General features: G+C 52.1%; 10 protein-coding genes across 10 annotated transcripts; 7 read left to right on the forward strand and 3 right to left on the reverse strand.

The window, feature by feature from the left end:
• Positions 1-150: 150 nt before the first annotated feature.
• An16g00200 (uncharacterized protein) lies at positions 151-1,622 on the reverse strand (the record flags this gene model as incomplete). The annotated part of the gene is made up of 4 exons (XM_059744857.1): positions 151-230; positions 302-847; positions 904-1,431; positions 1,571-1,622. The coding sequence occupies 4 exons, from the start codon at positions 1,620-1,622 to the stop codon at positions 151-153; spliced, it is 1,206 nt and encodes a 401-aa protein (XP_059602667.1).
• Positions 1,623-2,243: 621 nt separating this feature from the next.
• On the forward strand, positions 2,244-3,443 carry An16g00210 (uncharacterized protein; the record flags this gene model as incomplete). Its single annotated transcript, XM_001397298.1, has 1 exon — positions 2,244-3,443. The coding sequence occupies one exon, from the start codon at positions 2,244-2,246 to the stop codon at positions 3,441-3,443; it is 1,200 nt and encodes a 399-aa protein (XP_001397335.1).
• Positions 3,444-3,738: 295 nt separating this feature from the next.
• An16g00220 (hypothetical protein) lies at positions 3,739-4,413 on the reverse strand (the record flags this gene model as incomplete). The annotated part of the gene is made up of 1 exon (XM_001397299.1): positions 3,739-4,413. The coding sequence occupies one exon, from the start codon at positions 4,411-4,413 to the stop codon at positions 3,739-3,741; it is 675 nt and encodes a 224-aa protein (XP_001397336.1).
• Positions 4,414-6,398: 1,985 nt separating this feature from the next.
• On the forward strand, positions 6,399-8,706 carry An16g00230 (uncharacterized protein; the record flags this gene model as incomplete). Its single annotated transcript, XM_059744858.1, has 3 exons — positions 6,399-8,273; positions 8,395-8,437; positions 8,489-8,706. The coding sequence occupies 3 exons, from the start codon at positions 6,399-6,401 to the stop codon at positions 8,704-8,706; spliced, it is 2,136 nt and encodes a 711-aa protein (XP_059602668.1).
• Positions 8,707-9,015: 309 nt separating this feature from the next.
• Positions 9,016-10,170, forward strand: An16g00240 (uncharacterized protein; the record flags this gene model as incomplete). The annotated part of the gene is made up of 1 exon (XM_001397301.3): positions 9,016-10,170. One exon carries the CDS (start codon positions 9,016-9,018, stop codon positions 10,168-10,170), a length of 1,155 nt encoding a protein of 384 aa, XP_001397338.3.
• A 174-nt stretch (positions 10,171-10,344) lies between these two features.
• Positions 10,345-11,569, reverse strand: An16g00250 (uncharacterized protein; the record flags this gene model as incomplete). Its single annotated transcript, XM_001397302.3, has 4 exons — positions 10,345-10,743; positions 10,794-11,177; positions 11,237-11,378; positions 11,430-11,569. 4 exons carry the CDS (start codon positions 11,567-11,569, stop codon positions 10,345-10,347), a joined length of 1,065 nt encoding a protein of 354 aa, XP_001397339.1.
• Positions 11,570-12,641: 1,072 nt separating this feature from the next.
• Positions 12,642-14,918, forward strand: An16g00260 (uncharacterized protein; the record flags this gene model as incomplete). The annotated part of the gene is made up of 8 exons (XM_059744859.1): positions 12,642-12,918; positions 12,977-13,023; positions 13,081-13,328; positions 13,386-14,016; positions 14,076-14,230; positions 14,297-14,562; positions 14,627-14,693; positions 14,750-14,918. The coding sequence occupies 8 exons, from the start codon at positions 12,642-12,644 to the stop codon at positions 14,916-14,918; spliced, it is 1,860 nt and encodes a 619-aa protein (XP_059602669.1).
• A 155-nt stretch (positions 14,919-15,073) lies between these two features.
• On the forward strand, positions 15,074-15,937 carry An16g00270 (hypothetical protein; the record flags this gene model as incomplete). Its single annotated transcript, XM_059744860.1, has 5 exons — positions 15,074-15,196; positions 15,275-15,307; positions 15,417-15,506; positions 15,581-15,728; positions 15,873-15,937. The coding sequence occupies 5 exons, from the start codon at positions 15,074-15,076 to the stop codon at positions 15,935-15,937; spliced, it is 459 nt and encodes a 152-aa protein (XP_059602670.1).
• Position 15,938: 1 nt separating this feature from the next.
• An16g00280 (hypothetical protein) lies at positions 15,939-17,019 on the forward strand (the record flags this gene model as incomplete). Its single annotated transcript, XM_059744861.1, has 3 exons — positions 15,939-16,229; positions 16,314-16,365; positions 16,700-17,019. The coding sequence occupies 3 exons, from the start codon at positions 15,939-15,941 to the stop codon at positions 17,017-17,019; spliced, it is 663 nt and encodes a 220-aa protein (XP_059602671.1).
• Positions 17,020-17,330: 311 nt separating this feature from the next.
• An16g00290 (uncharacterized protein) lies at positions 17,331-18,605 on the forward strand (the record flags this gene model as incomplete). Its single annotated transcript, XM_001397306.1, has 1 exon — positions 17,331-18,605. The coding sequence occupies one exon, from the start codon at positions 17,331-17,333 to the stop codon at positions 18,603-18,605; it is 1,275 nt and encodes a 424-aa protein (XP_001397343.1).
• Positions 18,606-18,781: the final 176 nt, after the last annotated feature.

Below are 18,781 nucleotides of genomic sequence, written 5' to 3' on the forward strand. Positions count from 1 at the left end.
AGGCTTACGGTCTGAGTAATGCTGCCTTTGCTGCAGGGACACTGGTTGGGCCTTTGTATGCTGGATATATTCGAGAGAGTGTGAGTTGGAGTGCAATGGTTATTTCCTTGGGAGCCTTCAGTGCCTTGATGGTAATCCTCGTTGTTGCATTTACTCCGCTGAAAGGTCGCGTGTTACACGGGAGCCGGGTGCCTGATTCAACAAGGCAATGATGCGATCATGTAAATTACCTAAAAAGATCGTTCCGCAATATGCCGAACTAAAGAACAAATATGTGCTCAGTCCATCTTTGCGGGCATACACAGTGGATACTCATCCGCCTCGACGATATCTGAAAAGTGAAGCCCATGAGCCTTGCGTACTGCATCCAGTATATCGAGAACAGCCAAACTCTCCACCCACGGCATGGACGCACTTTCCTGGCGCCCATCTCGGACACATCGGGCGACCTCGTCCGCCTCAAAGCAAAGCCCATGCCCGCCTCCTGGAATGCGATACTCGAACTCTTCCGCTTCTCCCACCACACCAAACCGCTGCTCTCGTTTGACGACCCAGTACTTGGATGGACACCAGGGGCGCCCATAAATCTGAATCTCCCCTCTGTCTCCCTGAATCCGTACGACTGGAGTGTGACCATCCGGATCTGCAGTGGCGCGGAGGCTGGCGCTGGCAATCGCCTGCACCGAGACAGGCGACGGACTTTTGGCAGAGAAGGTCAGAAGGACGGTTGTCGATTCGTCCACCCCGGCTGAGACAAGGGGCATGGTTGTCGAGAAAACTGTGCTGGGCTTTGGGTCAGGCATGGGTGAAAGGGCCTGGAAGATCCAATGGATCGGATATACGCCCACTACGCTCCAGCAACCATTAGTTTCGTTTGACGCACAGAAACCAAACAGAACGTACAATCGAGCAACGCCCCTCCAGCCAACTCTTTCTTGGTCAGATAACTGTCCTTCAGCTCCTTTAAAGCGTCTGTTCCGATCGAGTTGTCCGCGAAGACCCGAATAACGGGCCCAATCGCACCCTTCTGGATCTCCCGGCGGATCTGAGCTGAGATTGGCAGGAACCGTGTCCACATGCCTTCCATGAGGAAACGTTCACGCTCACGAGCTGTCTCGACAAGTCGATGTGCCTGTCTAGCCGTCACAGTGAATGGTTTCTCACAGAGCACGTGCTTTCCGGCCTGCAGCCCGAGCATGGCGTTCTGGTAATGGTGGGAATGTGGAGAGGCTACATAGACGACATCTACGCGGGGGTCCGCCACCAGAGCGTCGTAGCTACCATACGCAATGCAGGACGACGGCGCCCCGATCTTGTTGATGAAGCGGCTGGCGATCTCGGTGGATCGCGAAGATGCCACCGCCACCAATAAATGCGACACATCGGTAACACCTCGCGAGGCGGGATCGATGAGAAGGTCTTTTGCAAATGCTATATGGCAGATTAGACACTGAAATAACCAGCACTACGGGTCAAGTGTATTACTCTCAGCAATGGTGCCAGTGGCTACCAAAAGTCAATAGTCTGGTCAACGTGTTCTCGGGTGGGCCAAGGTAAGCAAGGCACATACCGAGGATACCCCAACGGAGGCAGAATGGCACGGGCGCAGAATGGGCACTCATGCTCGTTGAGAAGGTAGATGGCCGGCCTCTTTCCACTAAGAAAGCCAGGGATAAGCATGAATCGACGGCTTATCGCAGAAGAAGAATAGAATAAGTCCCATCAAGCACCTTACAGTGAGCCAGGTCGTCTCAGGTTTGAGAGCCTTTACCTGTGCCATTTCTGCCCGCCCCCAACCACGCCGAGACAATTGGGCAAACACTCTATTGTGTGACAAGCGTGAGACAAACTGACACACAACCATTTCACAATAATCATAAGGGAGGGGTTTGTGTTACATGCCACAGCAGCACGAGGGTTGGTAACATCAGGCCGAGATGACCAGGGATTCGAAACTTCTGACAGTGCCCTTCACGGCCCAATACTTCAAGTGATCCAAGAACTTTCTTCTTCGGCGACCGAGCTTTGAGTGTGGTTGGGTTCGTGCACGTCACTCAAGCTACCTAGCAGGGAAAATAGATAAAATGTGACAAGGATAGCGTGACTGATCACATATGTTGTGAAAATGACGCAGCTGGCTAATGATGGTACTGTATTTTCATGCAAAATAAGTGCGTCGGTCAGATCAAGCAGTATTTACCATCTTCAGCAAGACTTCCGTTCCTGAATCCTTGGATATGGCCATGTCGGAGGCGAGTATACCTACTTTCCAGCCAACCGTCACGGGCCAGGAGCTCGAGGCCATCCAAGAGGTACTCGCCAGCCGAACTCTTACGGGAAAAGGCAAGTACACGGCACTGTGCCAGCGATGGATTGAATCAAGCATGCCACATGGCAAGGCCTTTGTCTTGAGCTCGTGCACTTCAGCCTTGGAGATTGCGGCCCTCCTTGCCGATCTGCGACCAGGGGACGAAGTGATTGTACCGAGCTACACGTATGTGTCAACCGTGAATGCCTTTGTTGTCCATGGGGCGCTACCGGTTTTTGTTGATGTGGAAGAGACGACCCTGAACATCGATGCGCAGAAAGTCGAGGATGCCATCACGCCCCGGACCAAGGTCATTGTCCCGGTGCACTATGCAGGGATCGCCTGCGACATGGACACCATCCTGGACATTGCCAGTCGGCATGACCTGCTCGTGGTTGAGGATGCCGCTATGGCCTGCGGCAGCACGTATCGAGGACGCGCGCTTGGAACCATAGGGCACCTTGGCTGCATCAGTTTCCAAGAGAAGAAAGTATTCACTAGTGAAGGTCAGGGAGGGGCATTACTCGTCAACCGGGACTCACTCGTCGCGCGGGCTGAAATCCTCTATGAACACGGCACGAACCGAGCTCAGTTCCTGCGTGGCGAAGTGGATATCTATCGCTGGCTGGATGTCGGGATTAACGCAACCCTGAGCGAGATTCAAGCAGCCTTCCTATATGCCCAGTTGCAAGCCGCGCCGCAGATTCTTTCATGCCGCCGACGTCTCTGGTCTCGCTATCACAGATGCCTGGCCCCTTTGGCCGACGCGGGTGTCATCTGTTTACCCCAACCGGCTGCGGAGGCGGACCATAACGCAGCCGTCTTCTGGCTTCGGTTGACTGACGCCACAAACCGATCTGCATTCATTGAGCATATGGCGGCCGGACAAATTCAGACACAGGCACAGTTCGTGCCGCTACACTCTTCTCCATTCGGCGAACGGTTCGGGCGTTTTCATGGCGAGGATCGGGTGACTACACGCGCCGCAGCGGAGATTGTCTTGCTACCACTTTACGCGGGGCTCACAGAATGTCAACAGGAAATTGTCATTCGGCGCGTGTTAGGGTTCTGGCAGGAAGCCACAAGCACCCCGAGAACGGAAGCTTCCCGCGATGCTGAAGTGAATAATTCTTAGGCAATGATTTGCATCTGGAAATCTACCTATCAGTGCTTTCCTCATCCCTTCGGAGCAGAAGGGGCGCGCTGCGAGCAGCAATGGTGAGCCTAGTTTAGTCAAGCCGTCACAATGAATATATTTTGCGGATACGAAGAGGATAGAACACCTGAGACGGTGCTAGGATAGGATAGGAATTGCAATCGTAATATGTGGTTGAGTAAATCATGCTGTACATTTGACACTAGTCTTGACGATGCCTGTCGGGCTGTTTATACACGGAGTATCCCCTAATCCAATATGGCATGGGGCAAGCTCAGGAGCGCCCTTCCACCGTACGGTCATCTTTGCTCGTGTTGCGCGTAACAGTAAAGCCTAAGACCCTACAAAGCGCCTTCAGTCCATGGCCGAGAATGTACAGCCCCAGACTGATGAAGTTAAGCCACACTAGGGCGATGAAGTAGACGATTGCCTGAGGTGGGATCCATCGAAATAACTGCGTCGGATCGAAGCCAGCCTTTTCCTTGAACTCATCAATTTCAGCCAGCGCCGTTGTCGTTTGGGTCTGGTCGGCTAGCGGCTCTGCCTGCCAGTTTTCCGAGAAGTTAGGGTCGTTGTAGATTACGGTCGCCATGACGCCGCCAAAGAAGGTCAACAGAAGCAGGAGGACGCCTTTGGTCAGCAGCTCGTACAGCCATGTGCTGCAGAAGGAGACGAGAATGAGCGAGCCATGTCGGGAACCGTAGTCTGCTGTTGCAAGGAGATGCGCGATGGTTCTCCCCTCGGTGGGAGCGACAGGCTGAAGGCGGACCAGCAATCGGCACACGAGGAAGGTGAGCAAGCTGACGGAGGCAGCTTGCGCGGTGAAAGTGGCTTCAGTATTGAGAACATTGATAGCGGTCAAACTCAAAGCGGTAATGACCCACGAGGCTAGAAAGCCAACAGCGAGAAAGGTGGAGATCTGCCCATTGAGGCGGGAGAGGGCAGCCATGGCAGGTCAAACAGCGAAACTCGCGGGTGGTATGGTGGTGTTGAACGTTTCTCAAGCTCTGCAACCGGAAATTCCGAGTTTTATATTCTACAGGTGATGCTGGGCGAGCCGATTTAAAATCTTTGGACCCTTGGGTCCTGGATGAGCCGAACAGCGATAGTGTTGACAGGGTCATCACCTATTCCCGAAAGAGTCGAGGACGAGGCTATTCCAGGCCTAATATGGAAGGCGGACGCTGCTCGGCTGAGACACGCCCCACTGTTCGTCTTTCATCTTCTGTCAGGGTGGAAACCCTTTCATCTCCAGGTATCTGGCTAGGTAGATATCTAGTGGTAGGCAGACACGGTTGCCTGTTAGGATCTCTAATGAGGTAGCACGGTTTCAGCCTCTCGCAGTGAGTCAACAGTGAGCAGCCAAAAGTTTTCACACTAAGTTTGCGATAGTGGAGCGTCCGAGGACGTCACTGAGAGTGAATACTATATAAGAGAAATAGGAGGTTACTTTTCCTCTTCCTCACAAAGAGGTTATGCAGGATCCGTTGGGTTCCGAGTGATCCTCAACAGTAGTCATTTTCTGTTGCGCCGGGAAGAATCTCCTCTCTAACAGATGGAAGAAAGGAACTGCATCAACATGAGTCTAGTCACGATGTCTTCATGTGCCTATGTAGAAATTTCCAGAGATGCATTATATAGTACAATGAGAACGTGTCTCGCGTTCTCTTGGGGTTCCCTCATCCCTTTGCAAACTCTTCGCGGAAGTCTCGGATAGACTCCTTGCCAAGACATTTCCATGGCCCCGAACAAAAGGCTGAAATTACTGATCAAAGGGTGCGATTACTACCAGCATAGATGCTGACTAGGATTCTCAGAGGGTAAAAACCCAGCAAACACCGAGAATTGCTGTTATCTCCCTCTACTTGGGTTTTCTCTCGCGATAAGTCTTTCCTCACCGGCAATCCACCCCTCAGCATTGATTCTATCCGTAATCTGCCGAGTATCGGGGAATCCTCGGAAGACACAATGGATCGAATGGGATTGGATTGTGTCCGGAGACTAAGGAGCAAGAATCAAGGAACGGCGCAATCGTGCCGGCCGGTTCCCTTGTGGCTGATTCCACGCACGTTCCATCCACCACGAACCATATTGCACAATTCTATCAAATCTCCATCGCGCAGCTAAAATAGTACTGTACTGGATGTCCACTGGACACAATAATGGCCCTGACACCCGACCACCGGCTGAAGCAAAAATCTTTGCATCTTTTTTAGTCCTTCTCACGCCAGCTCCCCGATCGATCGATGAGGAGGGGTTATCGCCATTCAGGGCCCAATAACTCACGATGATCGGTGACGATGACCACAGAGGACCGTCATTGAGCGGGGATGTATAGTGGGTTATACCGCGGACCAGGGCCAACCAGCGAAGCATTTGGGGGATCAGGCCAGGAACCAAACCCTGTTGCGTGTCGATTCCTTTGCCTCTCAAGCTTTCCGACAAGCCCCATGAGGATCCACCCATGACGCCAGTCTTTCCCATGTCTTCAACGCTCCCCGATAGTCTGCCCGCACCACCGCAACCCACTGGCCTGTACTTTTTGTAGATCTCGCGCATCAATGCTCAATGGCCGGTGTGGATGCGCTCGCTTACGCCCTCGCTGCAGTCTCTGGTCCAGTCGGAGATGCGGAGAGGGCGCCAGCAAGTCGTCATCATGTTTGCTGCTCCTTCACGCCATTCTTTCTTCTCCTGTCTTTAATTGTTCCCCTACTCCTGTTGCTCACTGGCCAATTTTTCAACGTCTGGAACATCAGCTGGGCGTCTTGAGTGTGTCACGCAGCCATTGCTTCCAGTTGAGTCGGCCATCCGCATCCCGTCCATTATTCGCATCCCATCGACAGGAGCAATTTTATCACCCTTCGAATAAGCACATAGCATCTATCTCCGTCACAATATGGACGACGGGGAGACCAGGCGCCCACGGGCAACGGTATGTTCACTCGTATTCTCCTTCAGCTGAGCCAGGAGCTGATCGGAGTAATCTCCTCGCTTGAGCAGTCTGATGCGATCTCCCCCCGAGGAGAGAACCCTCCCACTTCACCTCTATCACCTACTCGCGGCCGCCGAGGGACTGCTGGTGACGCTGACTTTGTTTCTCCCACCCGCCGCGTCTCTGGCCGTGATGGCTCCGGGGCTGGAGTTCGTCGACGCAGCTCCGCCGCCTCCCGTCGCAGTGGTGGAAGTGGCATCCCCAGTTTGGCGCCACGCACCACGCTGGCTGAACGAACCCAAGGTCGTTTCACCATGGCTGGCCCAGAAGAGACGCCTCAGCTGCGCTTGGCCCATGAACCGTTTGTGCAACCGGGCTATGGCGATCTAAACCCATCCTACGAACAGCCCGCCAACTCCAAACCTGTCTGGGGTCTGGCGAAACCGCTCCCTCGTGTCGTCCGACCGGGCATGGTGCCGACCAAGGAGGAGCTGTTGGAAGCCCGTCAAAATATTCAGCTGCCGGCAGAAAATTCACAGAAGCTAGGGCTGGAGGTCGACCCCAATGACCTAGAGCTGGGCCAAATCGAGAAGACGGCTGACCCTCGTAAAATGGCGGCCCAGGTGGAAGATGCCCGCATCCAGCGTGAGAACAACTTCATGAACAAGATTCTGAGTGGGGATGCCACCACAACGCGACAAGGCTCGCGCCTCTCGCGGACTTCATCGTCGCGTATCCGCCGCCCATCGGCCTGGGATCTCCCGCCTGAGAATCTCTCGACGGTGCCCGAAGGCGAGACCCCGGCTCCCAGTGAGACCCATGAGGAACCCCCTCAGATGAGTAGTGAGGAGCCCTTGGAGCCCGTCCTGGAGGAGCCCGAGCTGCGCGCTGACGATGGCAAGGACGGGATGATGGACGACCTGCCCAATCTGGAGGAGATCGAGGCCGCCTATCCGGAAGATCTGCATCCGCTGGTACAGGAGCTGGTGGAGGAGGAGGTGCACAACAACCACACCACCTGGTCCGTCATCCGCACTCATCACCGCGAAGCCCTGGCCGAGTCCCTGGGGGTCTTCGTGCAGCTGTTCGTCGGCTTTTGCGGCGATCTAGCAGTGACCGTGGCCAACGCCGGTAATCCCAACACCACCGACTGGGTCTGGGGGTTTGCTACCATGATGGCCATCTACGTCTCCGGTGGTGTGTCCGGTGCACATCTCAATCCGACCATCACCATTATGCTATGGTTTTACCGCGGTTTCCCCAAGAGCAAGATGCCCGAGTACTTCGCCGCGCAATTCTTGGGGGCCTTCATCGCCGCGCTCGCCGCGTACGGTCTCTACTATCACTCCATCCAACACTATCTCCTGACCAACTCCACCACGGGCATCATCACCAGCTTTGTGACAAGTCAGCGCGAGACCTGGATCGGTCCTGGTACTGCCTTCTTTACCGAATTCCTGGGCACGATGATACTGACTGTGGTGGTCCTGGCGCTGGGTGACGATCAAAACGCACCCCCGGGAGCGGGTATGAACTCACTCATCGTGGGTCTCATGGTGACCTGCAACACGATGAGCTTTGCCTACCAGACGGGTGCCGCCTTGAATCCGAGTCGGGACTTTGGGCCCCGACTGGCGTTGCTGGCTCTCGGGTACGGCTCGTCGCTGTTCACCAATCCGTACTGGTTTTACGGACCATGGGCCGGATCACTCGCGGGCTCCTTCCTCGGTGCCTTCCTGTACGACTTTATGATCTTCACGGGTGGTGAGTCGCCGGTCAATTACCCCTGGGAACGGACGCAGCGGGCGATGCGCAAGAGTCGGATGAAGTGGGGGAAGCGGTTGCATCTGTCGCACCGAGACAGGGGAGAGAAGACTGTGCGTTGAACAGGAGCGGCGTAGACAAAGGGGAATTCGAATTTAGTGCAGAATGTTTCACCAGATTGTTTGAGAATGCCTTGCTACGTGCATGCGGGATGCATACTAGTGATGTTTGTAGTTACATGATACACTCATATTGACCGCAATGAGCGATGAACGTTGTACATACCCATTGATGATTCGGGTTCTGGATAATATATATATATATATAGTTCAATTACTTTCTTATTATTTTTATAATCATAGTAGCATCCCAACTCATGGCGAGGTAGTGCTACTACTTAATAGCCCCGCGATTGGTAACTTCTCTCGCCTTTATTGTGCCAGTACTTGTATATTCCCCTGCGGCAAGCCGATCGGTATCCCGAGGCAAGTATCGGGCCACCCGGAAATCGACCGAGACGCGGGAAGGTTGACACAGTCTTCTTGACCGGGTATTGTTATCTGCACCAGTTGTTCTTGTTCTTTCATCATCTGCGCCGACGTGCCTGGTTGAGAGCGTCTCCACTGCGACTGAAAATGACGTCACCAACCATCGCCCCCAAAACCATCACACTGGATATGATGCTCGGTGATGCCCAGAAAAGGCAATAGACAGCAGAGACAAGGATACGGAATCTTCTTCTGAGACGCCGTATAGGAAACCGGGACTTATTTAGTCGAAGGAACCCCTGCAACCTGGCTGTGATTGTAGTCCGACCCCTCCGCCCTCTTGTCAACCGTCACCACCGCCATCGACATGAGCCAGGATGCAGAGGGAGGCTATACAATGTCTCCAATACGCAGGGTTACCTCATCGGTAGCCTGGGGCTGGTATGCTATCTCACTCAGCTGGGGTGGGATAGCGGTGCTGCTGCACCAGACCCCTAACCAGTTCACCGGCCTCACGACCATCGGAACCATCGTCTTTATCGCCAACCTAGTCATCTATACCACAGTTACCCTCTGTCTTCTCTTCGAGGCTGTCCGACCACAGAAGGTTCCCAAGCCCTTGGAGGAGTCGCCTAACTTTGCCGCGCGGTGGCTGCATATCAAGAAGCCCCAGGACCTGTACTTTGTCCCTGTTTCGCTGCTCGCATTCGCGACCATCATCTTCTGCACCTCCTACTACGGCACTCCGCATTGTGGCCGTTGGTTGATCCTCACCCTGAACGTCTTCTTCTGGGTCTACACCGGAGTGTCGCTGCTGCTGTCGATTCTCTTGGGCTGGTGGATCCCGTATACAGGGACCAATCATGGCGACCACTTCGCCATTGTGAACATCCTACCCTACTTTCCACCCATGCTCAGTGGCACCATGGCCGGCGTCTTGGCCCCAAACCAGGACCCTGCTCAGGCCGTCCCCATGCTGGTAGGTGGCACCACCATGCAAGGATTCGGATTCCTCATGTTCCTGGTCATTTTGGTACAGAGCCTGACGGAGATCTCCAGCGAGGGTCTCCCAGTGCCAAATTTCCGACCGGAGATGTTCATCGCAGTGGGTCCGCCCAGCTTTACAATTATCGCCATGATCAGCATGGCGGATGCGGCGGTTGAGAAACTCCCAGACCACTATATCAGCGCTGCAACCAGTGTGCGCACTGCGGATGTCCTGCTGATTGTTGCTGTGGTCGCGTCGGTCTTCTTATGGCTCTTGGCCTTCTTTCTGTTCTGCATGGCGGCACTGAGCATGTTGGAGGCTCTGTGGCACCGCACCATTCGCTTCGAGCTTATCTGGTGGTGCATGGTCTTCCCCATCACAGGTTTTGTGCTCGCCACCATCGACATGGGCGAGTATTTGGCTTCACCGGCAATCGAGTGGGTTGGGAGCGGGATGACCATCTTTCAAGTGTGTTTGTGGTTGACTATCACTGCCTGCCAGCTATTTAAATGGGTGTATAAGAGGGAGTTTTAGCTTCATCATGCGGCATATACCCCGGACGGAGTGGTTATTGCTCACTAGAGAGGAGAGAGAAATAAAGCGGCATAGCTGGCTATTTCCTAGTCATTTGCGGTTGCTATATCCTTTAGAGAATTTTAATAACAACGTCATGTTCTATATCATATACGCCGGAAATATGCCATGCCATCAATTCGGCAGTTCGGAAGGTAAAGTGGTGGGGTTGACTGGGAGGATTGCAACTTCCTCACTTCTTTGCCGGCCATCAATACTTCCTGTTGCCACGGCCCTTCGCTGTCCATTCTCGTCTTCGGTCCACTTGAGTGGCCCTTGCGGGAGTGCCTCCTTACTGGAGCTGGTCCATTGTAGAGCCTGCTGAATCCCCTCATCCAGGTCCGGCAGCATCCCATTGGTGAACTGGAAACCTCCTCCGAACTGGCTTGGAATGTCCTTGTGGTCCATGTGTTCCGCCATGGTCGCGTATGCATCCGCGGGCCTGGTGATCACCAGCTTGTCAGCCGTTATGGGGTCGACAAAGTTCTTCATAAAAGCCCATATCTTGGCGAAGTAGAAGGGCGCATTGCCCAACTAAGAGATGAGTTAACATCAATACCAAGTCACGGTGTAAGCACCCTTACAATGATTCGATCAATAGTCTCCGGATAGCAGGTCGAGAGGATCCAGCTGATATCGCGTGCAAATTCCCGCAAATCCCAGGCTTGCTTCAGAGATAGGGCGGAGGCATCGACGATGTACATGGATTTGTCGATGGGGGNGGTCGGGTCGGGACGGTCGCTCATGGCCGAGCAAAGCGGGAGCACGAATCGAGTAATGCTGTCAAAATAGATTGCTGCGCGTTGTTCCATATCCGGAATTATAGTACCCGATGCAGTTAATTCAGTGTTCCTTGAAATGTCGCGCGTCTTTCTCCAGGCTGCCATAGTGGATGCGTTCAAATGAGCAAGATCGAGCACCAGGATAGGTCGCCCTCGGCGGTCCCGTCGGCCCGTCCAGTGAGGATACTGGTCATCGTGTGAATTACTACTACTTTGGTTGCCACTCGCGAGATTTCCCAACATACCAGCTTTCGCGTCTCCTCATAATGCTCTACGGAGATCAGATCATACAGACGAAGAACCTGTCTGTCGGCCTGAAACTGGGTTGCCTCTTGCAATTGCTTCAGAGCCGCTTTTGGATCCATGCGACGAGCCCCCAAATATCGTCTATATGCGCCAATCAGTACAGCACCGATGAATAGAGGGTTTTTTGCTCACAAAAGAGTAGTGTTGTCGTTGATCCCATCAACAACATCTCCAGCTTGTAACCCCTCCCGACGCCCCAACAGGCCTTCTGCAGCACAGCAACTCCTGAAGGTCTCTAGGACGGTCGACTGGTCCGGAGCTAACTCTCCCATCTTGTGATGTGAAAAGGCCGGGCTCCACAGATGAGGACGATGGAATGCGAGGAGGGTAGGAAACTGATCAGATCTATGTTGTTGCAGGATAATGGTGCTGATTCAGTCTCTTGTGGTTGCAGTGTGACGGCGGGGTTCCTGTGCTGAGTGGCTGGGGGCGCGGCTGAAAGCGTCACAGCCTGCTGCAGGATGTGGGATGGCTAGCACATTCCCAACATTGCGATGCAATGTCATTCGCCTTACGCATTGTCAAACCCAGCTTCCGGTACCTTTCTCCGCCATCTTACCCCTCTGAATGCCGTCGTTCGGGGCTTTGCCAGGGTTGTTAGCGTAGTGAGAGATGAAGTTTAAATCCATGATATGATGATGGCTTCACCTGCCGATCTTCCGGTGCCCAGCTCTCCTCACGAACAGCCGCAACATTATTGGCCCGGGCATTGCAAAGGACCCGAACTTAGATGAAATGCCGACATCGAATGTCTGAAATCAATGACTTAAGCTTTGAACCTGTTCCTCGAATGAGCCGAGCTTGGATCATCCTTGCAAGCTTTGGTACGTACTCTGTAATCCCATGAGGTGATCTGCACCATCAACGATCTTCAAGCTCGCCCCAACCCAATTAGATTCGAATGAGGAAGGCTCCAAGTGGATTGAAGTGGATTCTTTCAACCCTGGCACACCTCATCGCGACGCAACTTCGGTGGATGATTCACAGACCCCCACTGCCCGCAAGGGGTTGATTGGCCTATGTCTACAAAGATCCTCTCGATGGTACTATCTCTCCATCACCTTCAGATCAGATTGTCCTTCCCGCTCAGATGAACGCCTGTTCGCGTGAACAGAATCTCCTTGCTGGCAATGGATGATGTTGACAATTACACTATCATGCCTCATTATGGAGCTGCCAGTGCTCTTTCCGGACAAGGGGCTCGTCCGTCCATAATGATGGATTTAAAGACGACCATGTCAGTTTTGGAAAAACTGTCTTCTCTTGGCTCCTCATCTTTCCTGCATAATCTGCAAAGCCATTGGAATTGATTAGCGGTCGGATATTTCTTGTCTTCAGTTCATGATGGCATTTACAGGTTCATTTTCCGACGATTACTCCGATCCCGTCCCTCGGACCTGTCCGGACATTCAAGGATTCTGCGAAAATTATGCCCTGCGACGTCACAAATTTGAGGATTGGGCCAACGCAGGATCCCAACAATGCCGAGACGATTGGGAGCAGTATATCGGCCCGATAGAGCGCTGGGGATGCTGTAATCCGTGGGAGGGTCACTTCTCCGCGGTCGTCTTGCCCTTTTGCCGGCCCGATCGTATTGCCATCATCAGCTACTGTTTCGAATGTGAGATTTCACTAACTCACTGGGGCAACCCTCTTTTGCCAAGGCTCACATGAGATAGATGCATTCATGTACGATAACGTGGTTGAATCATCCGCCAAATCCACAGTATGCCCGATAGCGAAGTTTGTCTTCAGAAAGTTATTCATGTCTAACTAATGCCAGGTGAACAACAACACAGACGACATTGCCCTCGATGAGACGGAATACCGAACCGTGCGGTCGGTCACTGGGACCAAACAGATCCAGTCAAAAATGTTACTCGACCTCCTGTCAATCGACCCTGCATGTGCTGAGGTTGTCATTGACTCCTGGAAGACAATGATCAACACAACCGCAAAGCAGGACAAGACGCGCGCATGCAGTAACCTGGAAGAATATGTCGACTACCGTATCGTTGACACTGGAGCACCGTAAGGGATTATCATGTCGTTTCTGGCTTTTCCATGGATACCTAACAGACATTATAGATTTGTGGACACATTGATGCGTTTCGGAATGGACATCCTCCTCACGCCCGAGGAAGAGGAGCTTGTCGCTCCTATTGTCAAGCCGTGCTATGCTGCCCTCGGACTTGCCAACGACTACTTCTCTTCTGATATCGAGTGGGAAGAGTTTCAAAGTTCAGAATCAAGCCAGACCGCCATGACAAATGCCGTCTGGCTATTCATGCAATGGCACCAGGTTGGCAAAGAGGAAGCGAAAAGGCTCGTTCGGCAAGTCACAAATGACTACGAAAGAGAGTACCAGCAACGAGTACAGGAATATATTGCCGGCGAAGGGAAGTCCAATAGTAAGATCCAATTGTACCTCACTGCATTGGGATACCAGATTCCCGGAAATGTCACCTGGAGTCTGCGATGTCCTCGGTACCACCCCTGGTTGTGTGAGGAGGGCAGTGCCCTCTTGCAAACGTCGATGGAGGAGGCTCGCGACTTGCCTAACGTAGGTAAAAGACGGAGTGTCTCAGAAGTTAGTCTCTCGTCCGAGTCCTCCGTCTGGTCTGGAACAAGCGATCGTTCTGCACGCTCATCAGTGTCCTCGGCACCTTCTCTCGACGATAGGGAAAAGGAGCGCGACCGTGTTACGCTTGGAACGGAGGTAAGCGCGTTGTCGAATATAACATGTTATCAATCAAAGGTTCCTGACAGCCTACGCAGCATCTCCTTGCTCCAGCAGAGTATATCGCCTCACTCCCCTCCAAAGGAGTTCGCGAGGCTTTCATCGACGCGCTGAATGTGTGGCTTGCTCTCCCGGATCGTTTCGTAAGCGTCATGAAATCCATTGCAAAGACATTGCATAATGCCTCTTTGATGTGAGTGCTCGAATCAAATTCGTGCCGTGAATTCCACTCTACTAACGACCCTGCCATCTTGTGTAGGCTGGATGACATCGAAGATGGTTCCCCTCTGCGTCGGGGCCAGCCCGCGACACACACCGTCTTCGGACAGGCGCTCACCATCAACTCCGCTAACTTTGTCCTCATTCAGGCGATGGACCAAGTGAGGTTGTTAGAGGACTCGCGCTGTCTCGACATCTTCGTGGAAGAGACGCGTAATCTGTTCATCGGTCAGAGCTTTGATCTGTACTGGACACGACAGGACGAGTGTCCTTCAGAGGAAGAATATCTCGAGATGATCCGCCAAAGTAGTACTCACTTTTCTCCCTCTCAGACTTTTCTATCACAGATTTTGTGCTGACTAAATAGCAGAAACCGGTGGTCTCTTCCGGCTATTGGCTCGATTAATGATGCAAAAGGCAACATCAAAGAAGAACCGGTAAGAAGCGCGAACGCTTTGATGGAAAGAGTTTACTAACTTTCCCAACACAATAGATGCCTCCCGTTGGAACCTCTTGTCGACCTTATGGGAGAATACTTTCAGATCCGAGATGATTACAAGAACCTTGCCGAAGAGGTCAGTTTACCCACACAGAACGACTACACATGCAAGCTGACCCAAAATCGCAGTATACCGGACAAAAGGGCTTTTGCGAGGATCTAGATGAGGGGAAGTTCTCATTTCCGCTGATTCATGCTCATAAGTTCTTGCCTGAGACCTCGGACATTCGAAACATCCTCAAACAAGGCCGCCGGTCGGCCGGACTTGGGATCGCACAGAAGCAGCGCGTATTGGGCTGGCTCCACGAGAGCGGAAGCATGACATACACAGAAAGAACACTTCGGAGCCTGATGAGCGAAATCCGGCATCAGATCGATGGGATGGAAAAAAAATCGGGCTGCCCGAACTGGGTCCTGAAACTCCTCGTTCACCGACTGGAAGTCTGATATTGGTTAGATGGATTGGTGAAATTCAACGACTGCAATGCTTTGTTTGGCGTTTATTCCGCATGTGGGGAGGTGACTGTTGCTATGAGATCTTTGGGTGGCCTTGTGAATTCGAAGATTTGTGGTATATAGAATTCTACTGTGTGTTCTTACATATGAAGACATGAGTACCTAAATAGATCGGCCGTTGTGCAAGCTTTACGTACAGGTCTAGGCGGGGGGTAGGCTGTGCGATACTTGGACTGGGACACTTGGCATCCTGATTAGCCATCCAGAACTTCACATTAGCGTGGAAAGCTCCCATGTCTGTTCCAGCCTGCCTTCCTAATACTTCGTAATTGTGTTGTTAGTTTGACATTTAGTCCGTCTGATCACCAGGGTCCTTTGGAAAGGCTGTCTCGCCTTGCCACGTTTAGGAAGGCTAAAACATTGAGTATAGATGGTTCGATCTTTCTAAATCTAGTGTCAGCGCCTAACAACTGGACGGGCATGCAAGTAGGCTCAATTGACGTTTCGCGGGTTACAGGTGAGGTTCGGGCCGCCCGCAGAGGCTTGTGTGAGACACAGACCTTTTGAGACCAAAGTCACGCCATGCCATCCGGTCGACCGACTTCCAGAGGCAGCCAGTAAAAGACGGAATATCACGCGTAGTGCGCGGGGTAGCACACAGGATCGGCCACACTAATGCAAACACTGCTCCGAGACGGGCCGCTTTCTGCCTACCAGCCCGCCTAGGATGGCGGCCCACGAAGCCTGTTCTCTAATGGGCCCCTCTATCGTACCAAACACGAAGGGCAGAGAAACCACGAGTTCTAGCATTTCTACTGTATCGCGATATCCTGGCCTTTCCGGGAACTACAGGGGCGGGCGTACTGCTGGTGCCGCCTGTTACTCATGCTCCAGGGGTGGCAGCATCAGAGTTGCTACTAAGCGCCTAAAAGCACACCAACAGTATAATGCCGTTATTACTGGCCAATCAAAGTCCCTTGTATACTATCAGCTTTATATAAGATCCTTCTGTGGTCGGGTAAACCCGATGGCTCTCATCCTAGCAATGTGACACGCTGACCTCAACCCATGCTTTGATCGTATCTTTCCCTGGCACATACAGTTGGCGTCCTCCCATCCAAACGTACACGTTCTTTGCAAACCGGTAGGCGTAGGTGAAAGTACCATAGCTTCAAAACTTACTGAACTCCAATGTATCATCACAGGAAATGAATAAACATCACCCCCACTTGGGTCATATAGATGGGATCTTAATATGCCCTTCAGTGCGTCACAAAGAGACCTAGCATATATCTCCTTATCATTACCTCTGATACATAGCACTGCTCCCGTCTCCAGAGAAACTAATAATGATAGCTGTGCTAATTACGCGCCCTGATTCCTCAATCGTTCAACGCTATGCTTAACACTATACCTAATCGATGTCACGCTAGAGATTTAGTTGAAACTATGCTGCAATGTGACCACCACCATTTACGTGGGCCTCAGCGGTTGGACGTGTGATTATCCGGAACACTCAGGCAGTTTGCCGTTACTTGAGGCGTACCAAAGAGCACATCTTCATCTGGGCTTGGTGGGCTGGCTTTCCCGGCAGCACACCATTTTGCCTTCGTCTTCAAAGCCACCAGTCGTCGGCGAACTCTTTACCGTCTCCAGTCTATCTAAGTCGGTCCTATAGTTCTATTGACCTGTTTTCGCCCAGCTTACTAGTAGATCATTCAGTAAGTATTGCCAGGGGTGTACGTAGTCGATCGATTCCATGGTGTATCGGTCACAATCAGGGCGCCTATGGATGCGTCCAGGATTAAAATAAGTCGCCGCCCTCCAAGGCTGATATCATATTTATACAAAAGACTTTTCTTTGCTTACCATTGCTGCCCTGATCGTTCGTGAATTTCCAATGATGATATACACATTCAGCTTTGTTCTTTTTCTATCTTCATGGATACCCTATTCACAAGGCTCACTTGTTGCTCCTTCCATCGATACTTCCGGTCAAAATGCTACCTCGGTAAAGGCGGCGAACGAGACAGCTTCATCAGGGCTACATCGACAAGGATGGACAAGTCAGCCATCTGGTCGAGGGACACTCGATATAATTTGGGCTTGTTGTTTCACTATGTTCTTATGTTCATGGTCAACATTGTGTATCAATGTTCCGGCGCCAGGAGATTCCAGCTTCAAAATTTTTCGGCGTAAGCTCTACCTGAGCGCGTTGGCTCTACTTGGACCCGAGTTCATCTTTCAGATTGCACTTTCTCAATGGGAATCAGCCTGTAAATCAGTCAAGGATTTTGAGGCTTCAGGAATCAAGGGCTGGACAATGACACATGCTTTCTACGCTGATATGGGGGGTTATGTGCTCAAACCGAGGGACTGGTGTCAGTTCCCAATCAACGCAGGCCAACTGCATTACTTGGTTACAAAAGGATACATCAGTCCCCCGAGTCTCGACGTGAGTATCATTAGGGACCGAAACAAGGTGGATGGCATGCTCCGGATAATCACTGTATGGCAAACGTTGTGGTTTATAATTACTACTGCTGAACGCGCAGCACAAGACCTGGCCATAACTACATTCGAGCTTACGACGGCTGGCTTTATCGTCTGCAGTTTTGCGACCACAATCTGTTGGTACCACAAACCAGCGGATATCCAAGTGTCCGAGGTCATCGAAACGGATGTAACCATAGAGCAAATCTTGCTTGAGGCAGAAGGACATCCCGGGAGGCCGTTTAGTCGCACGCCATTGGATTTTATTACACGGAAGGAATGGGCCTGGTCGCTATACTGGTCTAACTGGACGAATATTCTTCGGAAGATGCGGATCGTGATCTTTCTCTCCGGACGTCCTGTCAACCGCTTCCAGAACACTGTTGTGCCGGAACCCTCGAAGCTCGGCTACGCTATGTTCCTTCTCCTCTCTGCGATCTACTCCGCAATCTTTATTTGTGGGTGGAATTACAGCTTCCCCACCCCGGCAGAACAAACCTTGTGGAGGGTCTCGACAGTAGCAGTGTTCTGCTGTGTTCCTCTTTTTTGGGCGGTCGGGTCATTTGCTTTCTCATTCTGGCCATCCATTGCATCGTCACACAAGAGCTCAAGTACGATGGAATCTGGCGCGATTATGGTCCCAACTTCTGCTCATTCATCATTCTGGTTGTCGGTTAAGAGTCGAGCGAGCCGAATTGCAAACCGCATCCGCAATAACTCCCGTGAACGAGATCCTGAGCTAACTGTGCCCCTGAAAGCTATACTGCCGATCTACGTACTGGGAGTGGTATACTGCCATGCTAGAGCGTATATCTTCCTCGAGGATTTTATTGAACTTCGATCGCTACCAGCGAGCGCTTACGCTACAGTGGATTGGACAAACATCTTCCCTCATTTCTAAACGCAGTCCACCCGCGTTTGGGATTCATGTTTCTCTTCTATTCGATTGTTCTATTCTTGCTGTGCGAACTGTGCGAAAACTGGTGTTCTTCAACTCGATTACCATATAATCTACTACCCCTTCCAATGCATACTCCTTTCTTGGGACACTGGACTTTACTATCCGCAGCCACGGAC

The sequence above is a fragment of the Aspergillus niger genome, assembly GCF_000002855.4.
Source record: "Aspergillus niger supercontig An16".
Classification (NCBI taxonomy): Eukaryota; Fungi; Ascomycota; class Eurotiomycetes; order Eurotiales; family Aspergillaceae; genus Aspergillus; species Aspergillus niger.